Source organism: Populus nigra, chromosome 8, assembly GCF_951802175.1.
Source record: "Populus nigra chromosome 8, ddPopNigr1.1, whole genome shotgun sequence".
Taxonomy (NCBI): Eukaryota; Viridiplantae; Streptophyta; class Magnoliopsida; order Malpighiales; family Salicaceae; genus Populus; species Populus nigra.
Genome location: NC_084859.1, coordinates 17,160,704 through 17,179,006, shown reverse-complemented (window position 1 = coordinate 17,179,006; position 18,303 = coordinate 17,160,704). Strand labels below are relative to the sequence as shown.

General features: G+C 37.5%; 3 protein-coding genes and 1 pseudogene across 3 annotated transcripts; 3 read left to right on the top strand and 1 right to left on the bottom strand.

Annotated features, from left to right (window-relative positions):
- Positions 1 to 327: 327 nt before the first annotated feature.
- Positions 328 to 5,347, bottom strand: LOC133702296 (U2 small nuclear ribonucleoprotein A'-like). Its single transcript, XM_062126608.1, has 8 exons — positions 5,093 to 5,347; positions 4,920 to 4,960; positions 4,507 to 4,636; positions 4,178 to 4,383; positions 3,758 to 3,931; positions 1,887 to 1,937; positions 1,619 to 1,783; positions 328 to 692 (listed from the first exon to the last, which is right to left on the bottom strand). The coding sequence occupies exons 1-8, from the start codon at positions 5,172 to 5,174 to the stop codon at positions 687 to 689; spliced, it is 855 nt and encodes a 284-aa protein (XP_061982592.1). The 5' UTR covers positions 5,175 to 5,347; the 3' UTR covers positions 328 to 686.
- A 501-nt stretch (positions 5,348 to 5,848) lies between these two features.
- LOC133701685 (eukaryotic peptide chain release factor subunit 1-3-like) lies at positions 5,849 to 11,977 on the top strand (annotated as a pseudogene).
- LOC133701981 (uncharacterized) lies at positions 6,077 to 7,648 on the top strand. Its single transcript, XM_062126170.1, has 5 exons — positions 6,077 to 6,180; positions 6,244 to 6,335; positions 6,423 to 6,514; positions 6,599 to 6,749; positions 7,512 to 7,648. The coding sequence occupies exons 1-5, from the start codon at positions 6,077 to 6,079 to the stop codon at positions 7,646 to 7,648; spliced, it is 576 nt and encodes a 191-aa protein (XP_061982154.1).
- Positions 11,978 to 13,191: 1,214 nt separating the features above from the next.
- LOC133701687 (DNA repair RAD52-like protein 2, chloroplastic) lies at positions 13,192 to 18,069 on the top strand. The gene is made up of 4 exons (XM_062125710.1): positions 13,192 to 13,692; positions 13,827 to 13,864; positions 14,447 to 14,538; positions 17,530 to 18,069. Exons 1-4 carry the CDS (start codon positions 13,298 to 13,300, stop codon positions 17,674 to 17,676), a joined length of 672 nt encoding a protein of 223 aa, XP_061981694.1. The 5' UTR covers positions 13,192 to 13,297; the 3' UTR covers positions 17,677 to 18,069.
- Positions 18,070 to 18,303: the final 234 nt, after the last annotated feature.

Sequence of the window (18,303 nt, the reverse complement as noted above, 5' to 3'; positions counted from 1 at the left end):
TTTCCCATGGTCGTAACATATCTAATTATCCCATCAGACGAGAGAAATCCATCACTTCTGCTTACCACCAAATCAACTTTTGTACAGAAGCACATACTCCCGTGACATCCGAGAAGGGATCCAGCAACTCCAAACCTGTGTGAGGATCTGGCTCTTCAAGACACTCGCTATCATGTATTCATGAAACCATTATAGGCGCATTTTTGTAGCCATTTTTTATTCAGTCATTCTTTTGGCATGTGAATTACAAATTCCTACATGTTCCATAACTGTTCTTAAGATATGAAATATTTTTCAATTCTCAACAAATCAGTTTCGGATATATAATTATCATCCAAAAGAAGAGCAGATATATAACCATCTGAATTGTGCGTTTTAAGCATAAGTAATATTCATCTTGTTTTAAATCAGAAACCGGACGACATACATGTAAAGATGGCAGCTAATTAGGGCTAACCTATCAGTAAAAGGTCAGTCAACCTGTATACATCCCCAGAAGGTCAGTAATACATGCCTCGTGAGCAAGAAATGACTGAAAGAAAAAAGGGGGGAAGCTTAAATAATTGCACATAAGAGGATCCCTGCAAAACTGATTAAATTCTCAACAAAACCGTAACTTCGTTGTTGTCAAAGCACTCGTCAGGAATGCTAACACCTTCCCTTGTGGACTGGATTTGAAGTAGCTCTTATTCCTGACAGAAGAAAAACAAAATATATTAAAAGAACCAAGTGATTAAAGGAAATTGCATTAATATCAAAACCTGTTACCGTGGGAGAAACAGAGAGGACAAAAGCAAACAATAGAATTTCATATAACTTGAAAAAAAAAATGCTACCAAAGGGATCAAAAACATGCTATTTAGGCACGAAGAACTAAGAAGGCATTTTAAAGGATCGAAACTCTTGATAAATACAATAATGAACTTGTAAGCCAATGGAAGAATAATCCACATAGATGAAATCTACAACTATCAACAAATTCAAATTGACAGATATAATCCGGATTCCAAACTTCCAGATTAACACGAATACCAAGAGAGATTTTTCTCTTTTGATATGGAAGGACAGATTCATTGTATGAGCTGAGAAATCACATTAACTGCTATCCAAATCATTTCCTATTGTTATCCCCCAAGGATTTACACGTTAATGAGTCCTGGTTATCAATGAGAACTGAGTTAAAGGAATTCAATTTATGTGTTGCCAGGAAGGGCGGACCAGTCCATTTCTCTACTGTTGCTTCTGTAAAAAAAAATTCACCTTGGAAATGAGTGGAACACCTTAAAAGCTTGGTGGAATAAAATTTCCATCTTTAGTGCTTTTAAGGGCCAGGAATTGGGTTATGCCAGCATGGGTTTGAGTGCCATTGGCATTCTGCAAGAGAAATGGGAAGGAGATGCTATGAACAAATAAGGGGAGGAACAATAAAGCCCTTGGAGCAGTGTGAACAAATCAAGCACCTCCCAAACATAAAAGCCAAAACCATCCAGCCTGCTAAGCAGACGCTATGAACAGCTTTGTGCTGAAAATTGCACAAGCAAAAAGAGAAGAGGGAGCGGAGCAAGCATAGAGATTTAGAGAAATTAGTTCTAGAACAGCATTTTAAGTAGAATGATACCTGTTCCATAGGTGTGGCTTCATTATCCTTCTGTTCCTCCAAATTGTTTGGTTCAGCCTCATTTTGACTGTCAGTAGCCATTTTGTCATCTTGTTCTTTGACACTGTTTGATCCAGTATCATCCAAAATTTTAAGATCTGCAGGAAGCTGGCCGGAGTTTAATGCCTGTTATGCAATAACAATTTGGACATGAAATGTTAGTATTGAGATAAATGTGAGATATTGACAGATTCTATTTCAAGATATTTCAGTAAGCAAAAGGATGCACCTTCTCAAGTCTTGCCACCTCTTCAAGAGTCTGGGAATTGACAATGGCAGCCTGCACACCGATCATACAACCGAATGAACAGACGATAACCTGAATTAATCTATAGATGAAATGATGGCAAACTATGCAGTATTCATCACAAGCATGATGTTTTAAGAGGAAAGGAAAACACTGTAAAGCAATATGCAGCTTCAAAATCCAAGTTTATGGCCAGTAGAAACGATAAAGGTGCTTCTACTTCATAATACAGAAAAGAATGTTCAAGAAAAAGAAAACTTGACATGGAAGCTGTGCTCTAAGTTCAATTAAGGCCTATTTCAAACATAAATGAGTTTGCTCGAGTCCTCATTAAGTTAGCTATGGTTATTTGGGTTGCTTGAGTGCTGGTTCATTGTTTTATAGGATTTCTTAGAGATTCAGAGTTAGGATTAGCTCTGTAATTTCAAAATCTAATGGAAACAGACAACAGAAGAAGTTCAAGGTGTCATTTTTTATTCATGTGTCTTGCTAGTCCAACAAGTGATCTTTATTCAGATTTTCCTACTAGAAAAGAAGAATTTTTTTTTCATTTTTTTTTTATCATAGAAGATTCCAAACTCCAAGTTCCATGAGGTTGAAGGAGCACAGATTAATCACAATCGAAGGTCCATGATCTGTTTATTCAGAGGCAATAACATCGCATTATGAGACTACAGAAACCATCAGATGGCATGATTGCCTCTCCTCGGTGTGAATGTGTGATTGCTTAGGAACCATAGCTGTAATTGCCACTGCTCCCTCATATTTTTCTTCTTTCAGAAATATTCACCTAATTCTTCAAAATCAGGCCACTCAACAGTCACCAAAAATCCATCTTTTCAATGCCAAACCCAGCCTTATCCACAATTCTCATTTCTTCCAGAGAAAACCATAAAAAAATATAGGTTGTCTAATATTGCTAAAGAGGTAACTACTTTATCTCTGAATATTTGGTAACGAAGGTTGCATTTGGTTAGTGTCTAGGATAGAAGGGAAAGATACATAAGAGACATAAACATGTTTGCTTGAAGAGACGGTGATAGAAACATAAAATAAAATCTTTGGACAGTTTTAGAGGAAATTTTTGTACTTTCAAAATAGTAAGTATAAGAAGACATGTTTACTTTGTCCCCACTATCTCCGCCTCTTATGTCCGGAGACAATAGCCAAACACTACCTAACAATTCTCATATATAACTAAAAGAAAAGGACAAGGGCATCAAATATCAACCAAAAACAACATGCCGTGCTCAATAGCATATGCTCAAAGATTCAGATAGAATGGTTAGCGAGTAACATTTCAGTCAACTCAATACTTGTTGGTTATTTGAATTTGCTAGCAAAATCCATAGCCTGACCCCAAAAACAGGTCAATAAGGAAGAATCAATTTGAAATTGAGCGAATTTGATGTTTTTCCACATATAGGTGGGCAAGGCAAATTGAAATTGAGAATGCCATCTGGAATTTTGGTGTTTCGTAGAAATAGTAAAAGAAAAGAAATTACAAAATGATGTTGTTCATGCTTAGGGAAAATGTATTCAGTCATCCTCAAATGATAACCCAAGCTACCATTATTTCATGATCAGTAACTGAGCTGACTCCCTTTCCTAAATAATTGGAAAATATGATCGAGCATGGTTGGATAGGGTAAAGTTGGAAAGGACAGACATGGTGAACACCCCTGATGCTCCAGAGCACATCATAAATAAATGAGCAAAAGCAAGGACATTTTTTAGCACTGAAGATAATGCCAAGGTTCTCAACATAATGTTAGAACAAACTCAACACCTCCACACCTGCCAAAGTTTGATGGGGGTTGACATCAAGCAGTTAAGTGTAATGAGCATGGTACCTTGATTGCTATAATCTGCTCAGGTGTAGGGGCAACCACTTTAGGAGCCTGTTGTTCCTCTGCAACTTCTGGGATATTTGGAATCTCACCTGGAGTGAATGTCTTGACAGATTCCCTTTTAGCCTCTTCTTCAACCTCTTTGGATGAAAACAAATGTTCTGCTTCTGCTCTCTCCTGCAATTCAAGGGCAAGATTGCAAAGCAATTCAACATGAATAAAAAAAACTATATTTAAAAAACATACCAGACAGAAGGAACACTTTTCGATCTTCTATGCAATAGAACTTATTTAAAACTATAGTTTTGTTGGGGTAAGATATAGGTACATCACTTAAGCAAAGCAATGTGTATGACAAAAAAATAAAGACACCAAGAATGCAAAAATTTTAAGGAACTGCAGAACAATGAAGCAAAGTCTCACCTTGGCTTTGACTTTCTTAAAATCAAGAACCCGGAGTGATTTTAGTTTATGAATCACGTACAGCCTATAATTTGGCTTTTTTGTAATGGTATTATCCAAAAGACTAAGGAACTGCAGCTTTGGAAGAGATGAGAGAGGATCAATCTCCGCCAAATTGACAAGCCTATTATTTGTAAGAACCAACGTGTGTAGTTTTGGCAAGTACTCTGCAAAACAAAGCAACATAAACTTCTTGTACTTAGTACAACCACGAAAACAGGACACATCATAAGGTCTGTCCACATTGGGATGCGTAACTTGAAAGAATTAAAGGATTATTAAAAACTTACCTCCAATGTTGGGATTGATTCGGGTAATTCTGTTGTTATTAATTATCAAAGTGCCCAACCGATTAAGATATGGCATGTTTTCCAGCTTGACAATCTCATTGTCAGACAAATCAATCGTATCAAATTGGTCCTGGTGAATAATAGCAAAAGCAAACCCAGAGTCACTGAATTGTAAGTGCAATATTATTAAGCTGATGATCATTACTAGGTTTGAATTTCAGTTTAGAGATAGTAGCAGCAAGTATATTAGCTCGAATTATATATATAAAAGCAAGAACATTGACGAAATTAACTAGCAGTGTACAGAGAGTACAAAACCTACTTCAGTCCAGATTTAGTTTGGGGTAGGCATTATATACATGAAGAAAAAGCGACTTTATCTCAGGCTCAAGCAAAAAGAAGTGAAGTAGTACCTCAGTAGCACCCAAGTTTTCAATTACAGGAATCTTGTTACCTGCAGGCCAAGATTCGATTTTCATTAAACAAATAAGGAAGCAATAGAAGACACAGAAAGAGAGAGTATGGGCGTGGTGCCTGTGTATGTTAGGGTTAGGGTTTTGAAAGAGAAATAAAATTAAGAGGAGACCTCGAAGATCCAATTCGCGTTCCTTGATGGCATTGAAGAAATGAGGGCTTTTCCAAATCAAGTCGGCTGTCAGTCTCACCATATCTTCTTTGCTCCTTTCTTCTCCTCCTCTCCTCTCCTCAACGGCCCTTAGCTGGTACTGCTTTCAGCTATTCTATTTATGCAAATCACGCGCCGCTACTAATTTTTTGCTATATGCCTAACGGAGCGAACCGGGAACCCCAACCAATGCTGCTGTAACCTAATACTACCGCTGCTTTTCCTCCTTTATCATGGGTTAATGCTTGCAGAGCCCTTGTACTCTTCATTTTATTCTTAAAACGTCCCTCTACTCGTTTTTGTATCAATTTCATCCCTCTTCCAAAATATCTGATATCGTTGCTCACAGTAACAAAATTATGTTGTGAAGACAAAAATAACAAAAACTCTTGAAAAATAATGTAATTGATATTGTAATAATAATTATTTTTAAAGTATTTTTTATTTGAAAATATATTAAAAAAATATTATTTTTAGTTTTTAAAAATTATTTTTAATATTATTATATTAAAATAATCTGAAAATCTTTAAAAGTTAATTTTAAAAAATAAAAAAATTAATATTTTTTTTTAAATATTTTTAAAACACTATATATAAAAAAAAGGCGCGGGACATGAAAAATATGACTATATTTGTTATCGTGTTCTAATTATCTACGTGGATCATTATCTTCCATCATCAAAGTCTATAGACACCGCTTGATCACCAACTAACGGTATGGATTCGAAGACATGACGTGTAATCTCGTTATCTTCTTCCTCAAACCCACCCGGCCCCGCTCTCTTTCCTTCTTTTCCAGAAACCCGTAGGCCGTAGATACCACAACAGTGCATTCACAGACGGAACCAAAACCCACTTCATATAAACCAAACCAACTTCATAATATGATTACCAATTAATCCTTTACATCAACTAAAACAAAACCTTGTTTAATCTTTAGTTAACATGGAGCGTGTCGTTTTAAGGTTTCTGTTGGCCTCGGCAGTGATTTTAACCGCTGCAACGGTGATTAGTGGCGAGCGAGTCAATGAAACTTCTGCTACAGCGGAGTGAGTGTGGTCAAAAGGAAAACTGGAGTCTGATCTCTTGAGCAAGCCTGAGCCGGGAAACAGCGACTATTTATCAGCGGGTGCGGATGTTGACGACCATGATGACCTTGACGGCGAGTTTTCTTCTCTTGATGGAGTGTTACGATGGGTCATTGGTATTAAAACACCGTTTCAAGTTTTTTGAATATTTTTTTCTATGTGGTTTTGTTATAATATATTGCTTGTTTTTGTGATAAATTTAGGGCATTCTGATCCAGCGAAATTAAAAGAAAGTGCAGAAGATGTTCAGAGGTTGTCTGCTAGTGAGTTACAGAAGCGTCAATTAGAAATTAAGGTTAGAATTTTTAGTAACCAAGGCTTTGATTAATTTTGCTGCTGTTATTAATTGCTTGTTTCTTTTTTCGTTCTGGTGATTTAGGAGTTGATAGAGAAGATGAACATGCCATCCGATGCACAGTTGATGCAAATAGCGATAGATGATTTAAACAATTCATCTTCATCTTTGGAAGATCGCCAACGTGCGTTGCAGGATCTTCTCATACTTGTTGAGCCACTTGATAATGCAAATGGTATGTTCAAGTCTAGCTATTTCTCATAAATTCCTTCTGGGATATGAGCCAATAGACTTTGAATTCCAGTTTATTGCATTATCATAAGCAAGCTTAGAGATTTTGTTCCTTTTTATTTCTCAATTTTACCATTGCATCCAATATTATCAGCAGAATTGCAAAACTGAGCTCCAGGAGATGATTGTAATGGATCACTAGAGTTACAGATATAAATGTGTGTGCATGTATGCTTGCGAAGTTGTGCCATGGTTTGACTTTGAGTCAGACTGACTTGAGCTGATATCTACTTCCTCGTCCTTAATGTTTTGGATCCAGTGGAGGCTCTGTGATGTTTGCAATGGGTGGATAGATGGTTGGTTACTTTAGAATCTAAGACGAGCATCTCTAAAGGACTTCACCTCTGCAAGCCATGAGTTCTTTGAGTGGCAGGAAAATGTCTCATTGTGGCACATATAAAATTGTTTTTTGTCCTAGTACTGTCAGGAGTTCTTGTTATTTTTAGAAACATGTAGGATCTTGTCCTCACTTCTAGTCTCTTGATCCCCTGCTGGCATCAGACTACAATAATCCTGAATAATCTAGTGAGCATATTTATTGAACCTTGATTGCCCTGTTTTGTAGGATATGCCTGGAGACTTTTTGCATTACTTAATTGCACATGATCATAATAATTGCAAATCCTATACTTGTTTTGTTTCGAGAGAGTCTAGATGTTTTGGCTGCATTATTGTTGGCTAATTTTGGTACTGTGTTTTGTGTCAGATTTGAACAAACATGGTGGTCTTGCCATAGTAATCCAAGAATTTAATCATCCTGACCCAGACATAAGGAGACTTTCTGCATGGGTTCTTGGAAAAGCTTATCAAAATAATCCAGTTGTTCAAAAACAGGTCTGCTGATTTTCTTATGTGAACTTGTTGGATCATGTTTTACCATAAATTCTATAGTTTACAAAATCTATCCTTCATGTTTATTCTCTTCGTCAATAATATTTGCTTGTTCTGTGTTGTATGGCTCTCTTCTTTTTAACTGATACTCTTAGCAATGAGTCAATAGCTAATTCTGCAATATTATGTCTGTCAGATTTTGGAACTTGGGGCACTGACTAAGCTAATAAAGATGGTAAACTCTACTTCCATAGAAGAAGCCATTAAAGCACTATATGCTGTTTTGGCATTGATCCAAAACAATTTATCTGGTCAGGAGTTGTTTTATGCTGAAGCTGGGGATACAATGCTTCAGGTACCGTAGGAATTAGTTAAAGTTTTAGGTGTTCTATGCAGTGCTGATGTTTGCATAGATTTTTTTTTAATGTTTTCCAAGTGCTGACACTTTAAAAGTTGGAATTGATCTCTCCTTTCTCCCTCACTCTTCAGGAAAATACTAAGTAACTCGAGCAGTGATATCAGACTCCACAGGAAAGCTGTTTTTCTAGTCGTTGATTTAGTTGAATGCCAATTGGAAAATTTAGCAAGAGCTGAGTCTCCATTCTTCAGAAATCGCTTCTTCCTGAAATCTGTAGTTGATCTAACTGCATCTACAGATCTAGATCTCCAGGAAAAGGTAGTTCTTTAGGATCTGTTTTGTTGTTGCAATGAATTGCTGTTTTCCTACTTCCATGCATGCTTAATGTGGACCTAATAGTTGATGAGTCAGTATATGCCATAAAAGAAGAATCTTGTAAGGTAGCATTTTTATTGGTGTATCTGTCTTGGGAAAACTGCACTTGCAGGTGGTTTGGTGAGAGGTCATGAGTTGAAGTCTTTACTGGTAAATGATTGGGAGCCCAAAACTCATGCCCATCATAATGCTTAGGAAAAGAATGTTACAATCCAACTGCCTCTTACTCTTTTTGCTTATTGCTGGTAGAGTAAAAAACAATACCAGATGTTGGGTTATCTGTATTCAATCGGAGTCATAATGCATTTGATGCAGACAATGCTTTGTTTTAACCTGTGTTTGTGATTACTACAGGCCCTTGTTGCAATCAAGAATCTGCTGCAACTTAAAACAACCGAGGCTTTGATTTTTAAGGATTTCTGTGATTTAAATGGTTCTTTGGTGAGGATGAGGCAGCAACTGCTAGATTTGATGGCATCGGCAGATCATCGGGACTATGCAGTGGATTTGGAAAACCTCCGAGGAGAAGTGGAGCTGATTTTCCATGAAAAGCTAGGAAAGGTGGAAAATAGAACTTCTTTGGTTTCTGGCTATAATTTCATGCATTCTTATTTGACTAGAAGGAATTAACCGGAATTTTGTAACAGGTGATGAAGGTTCCGACACGACGAGACATTTCTGCACCCATGCAATTTTTATAATGTCATGATTACGGTGCTTACATCAGTCTCCTTGCTATGGGTTTCTTAATAGGAACAGAGGGGCTAGTTTTGCTGTAGTAGTTCTAACATGTTTTGCCAAAAAATTTTTTTCCATACAAGAATTGCTTTGACCTGTGAAATTAGTTGGTGTTAAGATATTAAAGAAAAAAAAAAGGAAGAAAAGCTCATGAAAAATAGAGCTAATTCCAGTAGTGTTCTTTTTGTTCAATATATCAGTGGAAATAGCGGTTTGATGTGACAGGAACCTGATGTCTTAGCCACTTGATATGCAGTGCGGTGCTGCAGTCTTACTTCTTCTTCCTGTATTAATTTGCAGTGCGACGGGCTTGCTTGTGTAAATTGAGCCCTTGATCGACATCTTTCCCTCTATTAAAATCCTTGAAAATTCCTTCTCAGCCCCCTTCATCCAGAGGAAAATATGAAAGTAGGCTCCCATCTGAGGTTGCAAGCACTTGCTAGAAGCTGCAGAATCTGACGCATCCCAACAAGTGGTCTTTTTCTGCGTTAAATAAACCTGGAGATTCTCTTAGCGAATTTCATGATTTTTCATTGTTTATTATTTTTTAAATTGAATTTTGCCATGTGGATTCTGTTTCTCCCTCGCTGACTACTTTGATTAGCAGTGCTAGTCAAACTGGAATTACTTTATTGTTTATATTTTTAATTTATGATTTTGTATTTAGTGATGGTTGTTTGGGGTTTAGCGCTGTTTTTTCCCCTCTCATTTTAGTTTAGAAAGTTTATATCATATTCCTGTTTAGTTTAGTGATTTAGGAATCCCAAAAGTGTTAATTGGATTCTAATTCTAATTAGTTTCCCACAAGAACTTAGACTTTTAGGCATTATATTGCTGGTACTTGCTGTTTCCTTTTGATATCTCCAGACCGTGCATTTGTCTTGGTGGTTAATTATGAAGTTCTTATGCTATCTTTGCAGGTAAATTTGTCTGTTCATAAACACGCCACAATGTCAGACGGTCATGAGACTGATAAGAACGTTGAGATTTGGAAAATCAAAAAGCTTATCAAAGCATTGGAAGCTGCTCAAGGTAATGGCACAAGCATGATTTCGCTTATCATGCCTCCACGTGATCATATTTCTCGTGTCACTAAGATGCTTGGAGATGAGTTTGGAACTGCGTCAAACATTCAGAGCAGGGTCAATCGTCAATCTGTGCTTGGTGCTATTACATCTGCTCAGCAAAGGCTCAAACTTTACAACAAAGTTCCTCCCAATGGGCTTGTGCTTTACACTGGGACAGTTGTGACTGAAGATGGGAAGGAAAGGAAAGTGACAGTTGACTTTGAGCCTTTCAGGCCCATAAATGCGTCTCTTTACCTCTGTGACAACAAATTTCATACAGAAGCTCTGAGCGAACTCTTGGAATCTGATGACAAGTTCGGCTTTATTGTCATGGATGGGAATGGGACTCTTTTCGGGACACTGAGTGGCAACACTAGAGAAGTGCTGCATAAATTCACTGTTGACCTTCCGAAGAAACATGGGAGAGGAGGGCAATCTGCTCTTCGATTTGCGCGACTTCAAATGGAGAAGCGCCACAACTATGTGAGGAAGACAGCAGAACTTGCCACACAGTTCTATATCAATCCTGCCACCAGCCAGCCTAATGTTTCGGGATTGATACTTGCTGGATCAGCTGACTTCAAGACTGGGCTTAGTCAATCCAATATGTTCGATCCTTGACTTCAGGCAAAAGTTCTGAATGTGGTTGATGTTTCATACGGAGGGGAAAATGGTTTTAACCAGGCAATTGAACTGTCTGCGGAAATTCTTTCCAATGTGAAATTTATACAGGAGAAGCGCTTGATAGGCAAGTACTTTGAAGAGGTAAGTCAGGATACAGGAAAATATGTTTTTGGTGTTGATGACACTCTGAAAGCTTTGGAGATGGGTGCTGTTGAAACTCTAATTGTGTGGGAAAGTTTGGATATTAATAGGTACCAGTTGAAAAACTCTGCCACTGGTGAGATTGTCACAAAACATCTGAATAAGGAGCAGGGAACCAACCAGGACAACTTTAGGGATGCATAAACCAAAGCTGAACTGGAAGTTCAAGATAAAATGCCACTGCTGGAGTGGTTTGCAAATGAGTACAGGCGGTTTGGTTGCACTCTAGAGTTTGTTACTAACAAATCACAAGAAGGATCCCAGTTCTGCAGAGGGATTGGTGGTATCCTCTGTTACCAGCTTGATATGAGATCATTTGATCTTTCTGATGGAGATGTTTAAGATGATTCTGAATAACAATCAGCCAACCCCACCCCATTGCTGGTGCAGGAGAATGGGGCTAAAGAGCCTGCACCAGCATGCGCTGCGCCGTGCTTGAATTTGCCCAATGCTCAGAAAACACTGTCAATGTTATAATCAAGGTCTTAATCTCTAAACTCATATGGCACTAAGTCTCATTATCTTTCCAATAATGCTACATTGATTTTTGTTTTGGATGAATGACCAATTTCAACTTATCTAATGCTTTTCTTCTTCTTCTTCTACCCTTTAAATAATGGAGATTGTGATATTTTCCAAGTTAAAACAAGCTTAATGTGGGGATGATGCGTGCTTTTTTTCATGCAGCTACATTTTATCTGGAGTATGAAATATGTTTTTGGCTCGGCCTGGAGTCTGAGATGTAGCAGAACCAACTTGGTTGATGAGTGGATGAGACTGCAGATATCTACACAGAACATTAGCATTATCTATGGTTGTGTTTTTATGGATATACATGTGCACTTTAAAGATGTTTTAAGGTTTGTCTGTCTTTAATAAGTCGAAACTTAGTTGAGATGGGAGATGCCTATATGATGACCATGACCTTGATTGTCTTCATTTACTACTATTATAATTATGTTTGTTCTGCTCTCACAATTAATCTCATTTAATTGTCTATTCGGATCTGATCTCAAGAAATTAGACCACTGTATTAATATGATTGCAAGAAGTTGTATGCTGTGTCGATTCATTTACTAGGATATGTAGAAAAAGGAAAGCAAGCTCATGAAAAATAGAGCTAATTCCAGTAGTGTTCTTTTTGTTCAATATATCAGTGGAAATAGCGGTTTGATGTGTCGGGAACCTGATGTCTCAGCCACTTGATATGCAGTGCTGTGCTGCAGTCTTACTTCTTCCTGTATTAATTTGCAGTGCGACGGGTCTGCTCGTGTAAATCGAGCCCCTGATCGACATCTTTCCCTCAGTTAAAATCCTTGAAAATTCCTTCTCAGCCCCCTTCATCCAGAGGAAAATACGAAAGTAGGCTTCCATCTGAGGTTGCGAGCACTTGCTAGAAGCTGCAGAATCTGCTGCGTCCCAACAAGTGCTGTCCTTTTCTGAGTTAAATAAATAGGCAAGGAATTCTATGGGAAATAGTTGCCTGACCGTGTAAAGCACTTTTGTGCCCATTATGAGAGGACAGCTTATACTGCATGGATGCCGTTGGCAAATCTTGTTATTCATTATGGGTGTGAAAGGACTAGCATTCTTCTCTTTCACGCGGGTCAAAAGTACTGAGCAAGGTGACAAAGCACCCAAAGCTGTCTAGAAGCAAAAACAAAAAGGCAATGTAAAAGAGCCAGCCAACAGATTCAACTCAGCTGTCAAGCTACTCCTATAGCTTGGCTAGAGTATGCTGTGGCCAGCGTACTTTTCTTGTATTTTGGCCCACTGTTGGTTATGGCAGCCCGTAAGTTCACTTGTTTCCGACCTCTTAGTGGAGGAAAGGGACATGAAATACAAGAAAATTCTTTTTTTGTGTAATCCAATCCCCCGAGCTAATTACAACGTTAGTGTCAAACTGTCACTCTCTAATCATGTGTGAGCCAGAGAGAATTTTCAGACAAGAAATTGGTAGCATGGAAACAGCCACCCACCACCAAGCCTGTAGTAGCTGGAAAAGAAAGAAGCACGTGCATACACCACATACTAACAACGACTTACCCAAGAACAAGCCGAAATTACACAGATATCCTTGCTCCGTTCAGACAACAAATCGCGCTAAACTGTAATAACAACCTTCCATTCAAACAAAGTCGTAAATTTGACCAAGTCAAAAACCTAAGTTAACAACGCCTAACTAATAATAATAATAATAATACCAGTAGTTGGTGGGTAAGTAAGGAGATCCCATCCAGCACGCACCTCTCAAAAATTTCGTAACTGACACTCAACAAACAAGCGAAAATCAAAATAATGTCAGTGCACAACTCCTCTTCCGTCGTCTTCCTCACAAAATCACCGTCGCCGGCGGCTCTTTTATCTCCATCATGTAGATTGAACATGATTGATAGTCGTGATAATTACTTTAGGACTAGGAATTGTAAATTGATCATGCATTCTATAATAGCTGGAAGCAGTGGGAACGGTAGTGGTGGAAGCGGTCCGGCCGGAGTAGGAGGAGGAGATGGTGGAGTGAAGAAGAAAGGGGTGCCAAATTCCAATTATGTGGTCCCGCTTGATAATTCTTTGGCTTCTGCTTACACTTCATGTATTACGCGGCCTCTCTCGGAGATCTTGCGTGATCTCAATAAGAGGATTCCTGATAACATCATTAAGCCTCCTAATTCCTCTTCCACCCTTATCCCCTGGTACATAAATTCATTATTATTATTATTATTAATTATAGATTATGTTTTTTTTTTTAATGTAATTCAACTGATGAAGCTGTGATTGATGGTCTTGATGAGTGCTGGTGATTTATTTTTGCTGGTTGATTTTGTAGGTTCCACGCAAACCGCATGCTCAGCTTCTATGCTCCTGGTTTGTCTTTTCCTCTTTTTTTATTTTAATTTTTAGCGGTTGACTTTTTATCTACAATGCCATTAATCTCTACATTGATCCATTTCTATGATGTTGTCGTATGTTGTAATTTGGCAATACAATTGGCATGCTGCTGCACTTGTTTTCGCCCAGTTCAAATGCCATTTCCATTTCCTCCCAAACATATACTGTTAATTTCTAAATCCATGCCTATTAAGAGACACATTGATCGACTCCTTGCTACGGAAAAATGCCATCTTGTAGTTTTATAACTAGGGCCGGGAGCAGTTGAAATACATTCCAAAATTACTGTTAGTGGAATAATCACTCTTTGGGGAGCAAGATATCTATGCATATTATTAGCATGGTGGCTGGCTAGTCAAAGCTGATTCAGGGGAACCGCACAATCAAGTCTGGTCAAAAGAGAGCTCTTTTGGGCAATAATCTATGAACCTTCCATCCATGTTTTCCTTTCAAGCCATTTAAGTTTATAATTGAGTAGCTTGTGTCATGGATAGTACAACTTGGAATGCATAATTGGTCTTTTGTGAACAAATAGTCTATTAAAATCCTTTTTGGCAGGATGGTGTGGAGAAATACGTGATGTTATATTTGCAGAAAATGGAAGTGTGACTGTGGTATACCGTGTCACTATACGAGGATCTGATGGAGAGGTGCGGTCCATATTCTTTTTTTTTATGTTGCTGTTATTTTTGCATATTTCTGTTCATTCATTGATTCACTTATTCTAAATTTCTTGAAGAAAAGGGCTATTCATACTGCATCCAGTGCTGTAATTTAGAAATTCTCTGATATAGAGCAGTGCTAGGACTGCTAAGTATTTCTTTTTTACAGTATGAAATTTCTTGGAAAAATCTCTCTATTTCAATGCTGGTTGGCATGTCTAGAGGTTCACTTTCCTGAAACCAAGACCATGGTTGAACAAAGTTTCAATTGTAGTGTTATCCAATCTTGCAAAAATTGACAGCTACTCATGCCATAAGGAAAGGCAAGTTTAATAGCTGCACAAATCTTGGTGAACATATCTGCAATTTTTTTTCCTTGATCTATTTCCGTTCTGTGAACTGTTTTTGACCCCACTTCAAGATCCCATATTTATTCTTTTTTTGCTATGGACTGTAGAGGTGAGATCACTCATCATTTAGTTGAGAGATGAGAGTGTTTTTCGAGTAATGAAGTTGTGGTTTCTTTGTAGATGAATTCGTTAGTACATCATCCCACTTAAACAAATGTTTGAGAAAGAAGCCGTGGTTGATATATATGAGGGTTTCAACTGAGGGTCCTTGAAGATTGACTTGGTTGACTATAAAAAAAACTTTGTAAGGAAATGACCATAGATAAGAGATGAATTTGGAGATTTTGAAATGATCAGGATATTTCAGAGTATAAGAACTGGAAGATTGATTTTCTGTTGAGTCTTCAAGCTAGCCATAACCTAGCTTTTAAGTTACTCAAGTTCATTGTTTTGATTACCATAGGGAAAAATAACTTTATTGACTATTTTAAAAAGGACTCTATCCGAAACAGTCAGAAGATTGGCCGATCGAGAGCCCATAGACATTTCTTCATTGTTGTTACCCAATAGTATCTCATACTACTTATTTGGTGAAAAAGTCATATTCATATCCATATGACCTTCTTCGTTAAATATATCTTCCCCATGAAGAGGGAGCATTAGGTAGAGGGCAACATCTTTCAAGGTGACGGTTATATGCCTTTTATTCACCATGCTTGATACCTCATAGACCTTTTCATTTATTCTTGAATTAGTCCTAGGATTAGCATAAAATTGTCTCACTGTCGCTGTAAAGACTTTCTTACTTTTATTTTCCACAAATAAGTTCCATTGTGTATGGATTGTCAACTCTTTAACATTTGAAAACATCCCCAACCCATCAAGATAAACTTGACATCCATGAACAACCTTTCTCTTATAGAACATTTGAGCATAATATCTTTCATAGGACTTATGATTTACAAAGAAAGATCTTGGATAAAGAGGGCTATCATCAAAAGGGATTTCAAGAACATTGGATGGAATGTTGTTTGCAGGTGAGGTAGAAAAGTGTGAGAATTCACCTTGTGACAAAGGAGTAGTTTGAGAAGAGGAAATTACCTAATAATTTAAAGAGGTAAAGTTTTGTCTTCTTCAAGGGGGCATTTTTGGAGATGCAAAAGCAAAGTGTTTTGGTGGGAGAATGAGTGTTTTGTGAAGAAGAAGAGAAAGAGAGTAAAAGAAGAAATGCCTTTAGCCTTTGCAATGGTCGAATACTCTTTGAAAGGGTGTTAGACCATGAGCTATGTGTGTAAGTAATGCATGAAAATCTTTAAGCTATTATGTTTAGGATGAAAATTCTTAACTTAAAGAAAGCTTGAAATTTTTAATAGCAAAAGTGACCTCTTAAGTATCCCACCACCAGTAGACAATGAATTGCACATATTTTTCACTTTTTGATGAATTTCTCTCTCCTTTTCCCTTCAGGATATAGAAAAACTTGTTATCCAGTTTTGTTTTTATTATATTCTAGGATATTTTAGGTAATTAAATTCAATGGTCATCTAACCATAATACACACCATATGTTCATTGAAGTAGTGCAAATCTCAACTTATATCTTATTAACTTATGTCCTTCTATATGATGAGAAATACGATGGTGGTGTAATCATGATATTTACTTGAAACATTTTGTGGACCTTGGTATTATGCGTACACAAGATTTCTCTTTGGAGTTAGATTTTCAGGAACTCATTAAGAGCACTATGTATTCTTACTCCCCACCAAGTTAAAGAACCCCTATATGTCTATGGTAAGAATCCAAGGTAATGTCCAGTCATGCTCCACTGTTCTTGAATCTACCACGTGTTATCTAATATTCTTTGAACAACGTGTGAATCTTTTTTTTCCTTTTCATTTTGGCCAAAGCCGATGTTCTGGGCTGTGGAAATTCAAACCTGTGTCCCTAAGGGCCTCGACCTTGACTACTAAACCAGTCTGATTGACCAATCATCTGTATCTTTGGATATGAATCTTTGATGTACCAACATGAGAATCTTATGTGAAGTCTCTTTGATGGGTAGAGTTCACGTGCACATAGTGACACAGAATGATGTATGGTAATGTGAAATCATGAAATCGAGTAATTCTTGGAATATCCTTCGATACAAATACTGGAGAAATGTGTTCATGATAGATTTGTCTGTCAATTCCTTTGTTTACTCATAAAGCGGGTGAACAATATACACTTAGTTCGTACTTGTGTCAATCTGTTCCAAGTTTGTAACCTTGCTTGGGGACTGTTTGCTCTAGCCATTGTTAGTAACTGGTTGCACATGTTAGTTCATCATTGCAGTTTAACATGGAAGTGAAATTATGAAGAAATTGAAACGGATCCATTTTGTTGAAGAAATAAAATAAAGCCGTTGATTCTGCATTTCTGAGTTGTTCTCATCTGCATGTGCTCTAAGATGTGCGCACTTTGTTGCGGGTCTGTTCTGTAACTTATTGATATTACATGCTAACATATATAGGCACTGATGCAGCATGCTTTATTGTGGTTCTGCTTTTTAACTGACTAATATGCAAACTGCTACATGCTTTGTTATGGTTATGTCCTTAAACCACTGCTATTATTCACTGACACAGGCTCATCGTGAATCATCCGGGACGGTATCATCCAGTGATGTTGACATTGAAGATCCAGTTGCTGCAGCAGAGGAAATAGCTTTCTGCAGAGCATGTGCCCGGTTTGGGCTTGGATTGTATCTGTATCATGAAGATCAGATGCTATAGAAGACAAGTTGGTCGACCTTAATAAATGACCTAGATTGTTCTCTTCTGAGATATCAGGCTATGCCTAATGCCGGCCCGTACAACTGATGTATATTTACAGTATTCTCAGGTTTGGCTTGGACTTCTGTGGAACAGAGTATGTTTTAGCTGGCTCATAAGTTAGAAGATCTTTCTCAACAAAATTACCGAAACCTTACCTCTTAAAGGGAATTTGGAGAAGAGAGAGCCTTATTTTAAACTTTGCATTTGTAAAATATGCTGTGGGCGATTCTTGTATTTTCTATAGCAAATTAGCAATCTTCCAAGAGGGTATCATCCTGAATGGCTATTTGTTACAAAGGATAGTAAGAACAGCTAGAATGTTTTGAGTAAAAATCCGTCACAGTTCCATAAGTGCTACCTCGCAGCAACCAACAAAGAGGTAGGCTTTCACTTTTTCAGTCATGTATGATCTTTCTTTAAGAGTATGTTCGGTCCTTGTTGTGTTTGCTGTGTTGTGCTGTGATTAAAATCACTTCAGCTGTTTGATAATCTACTGATGTATTATTTGAATTAAAATTATCATCAAGCACATAACTTAAATTGAACACATTCTTTATGAAATTGAATGGACTGTTTAATAAGTAT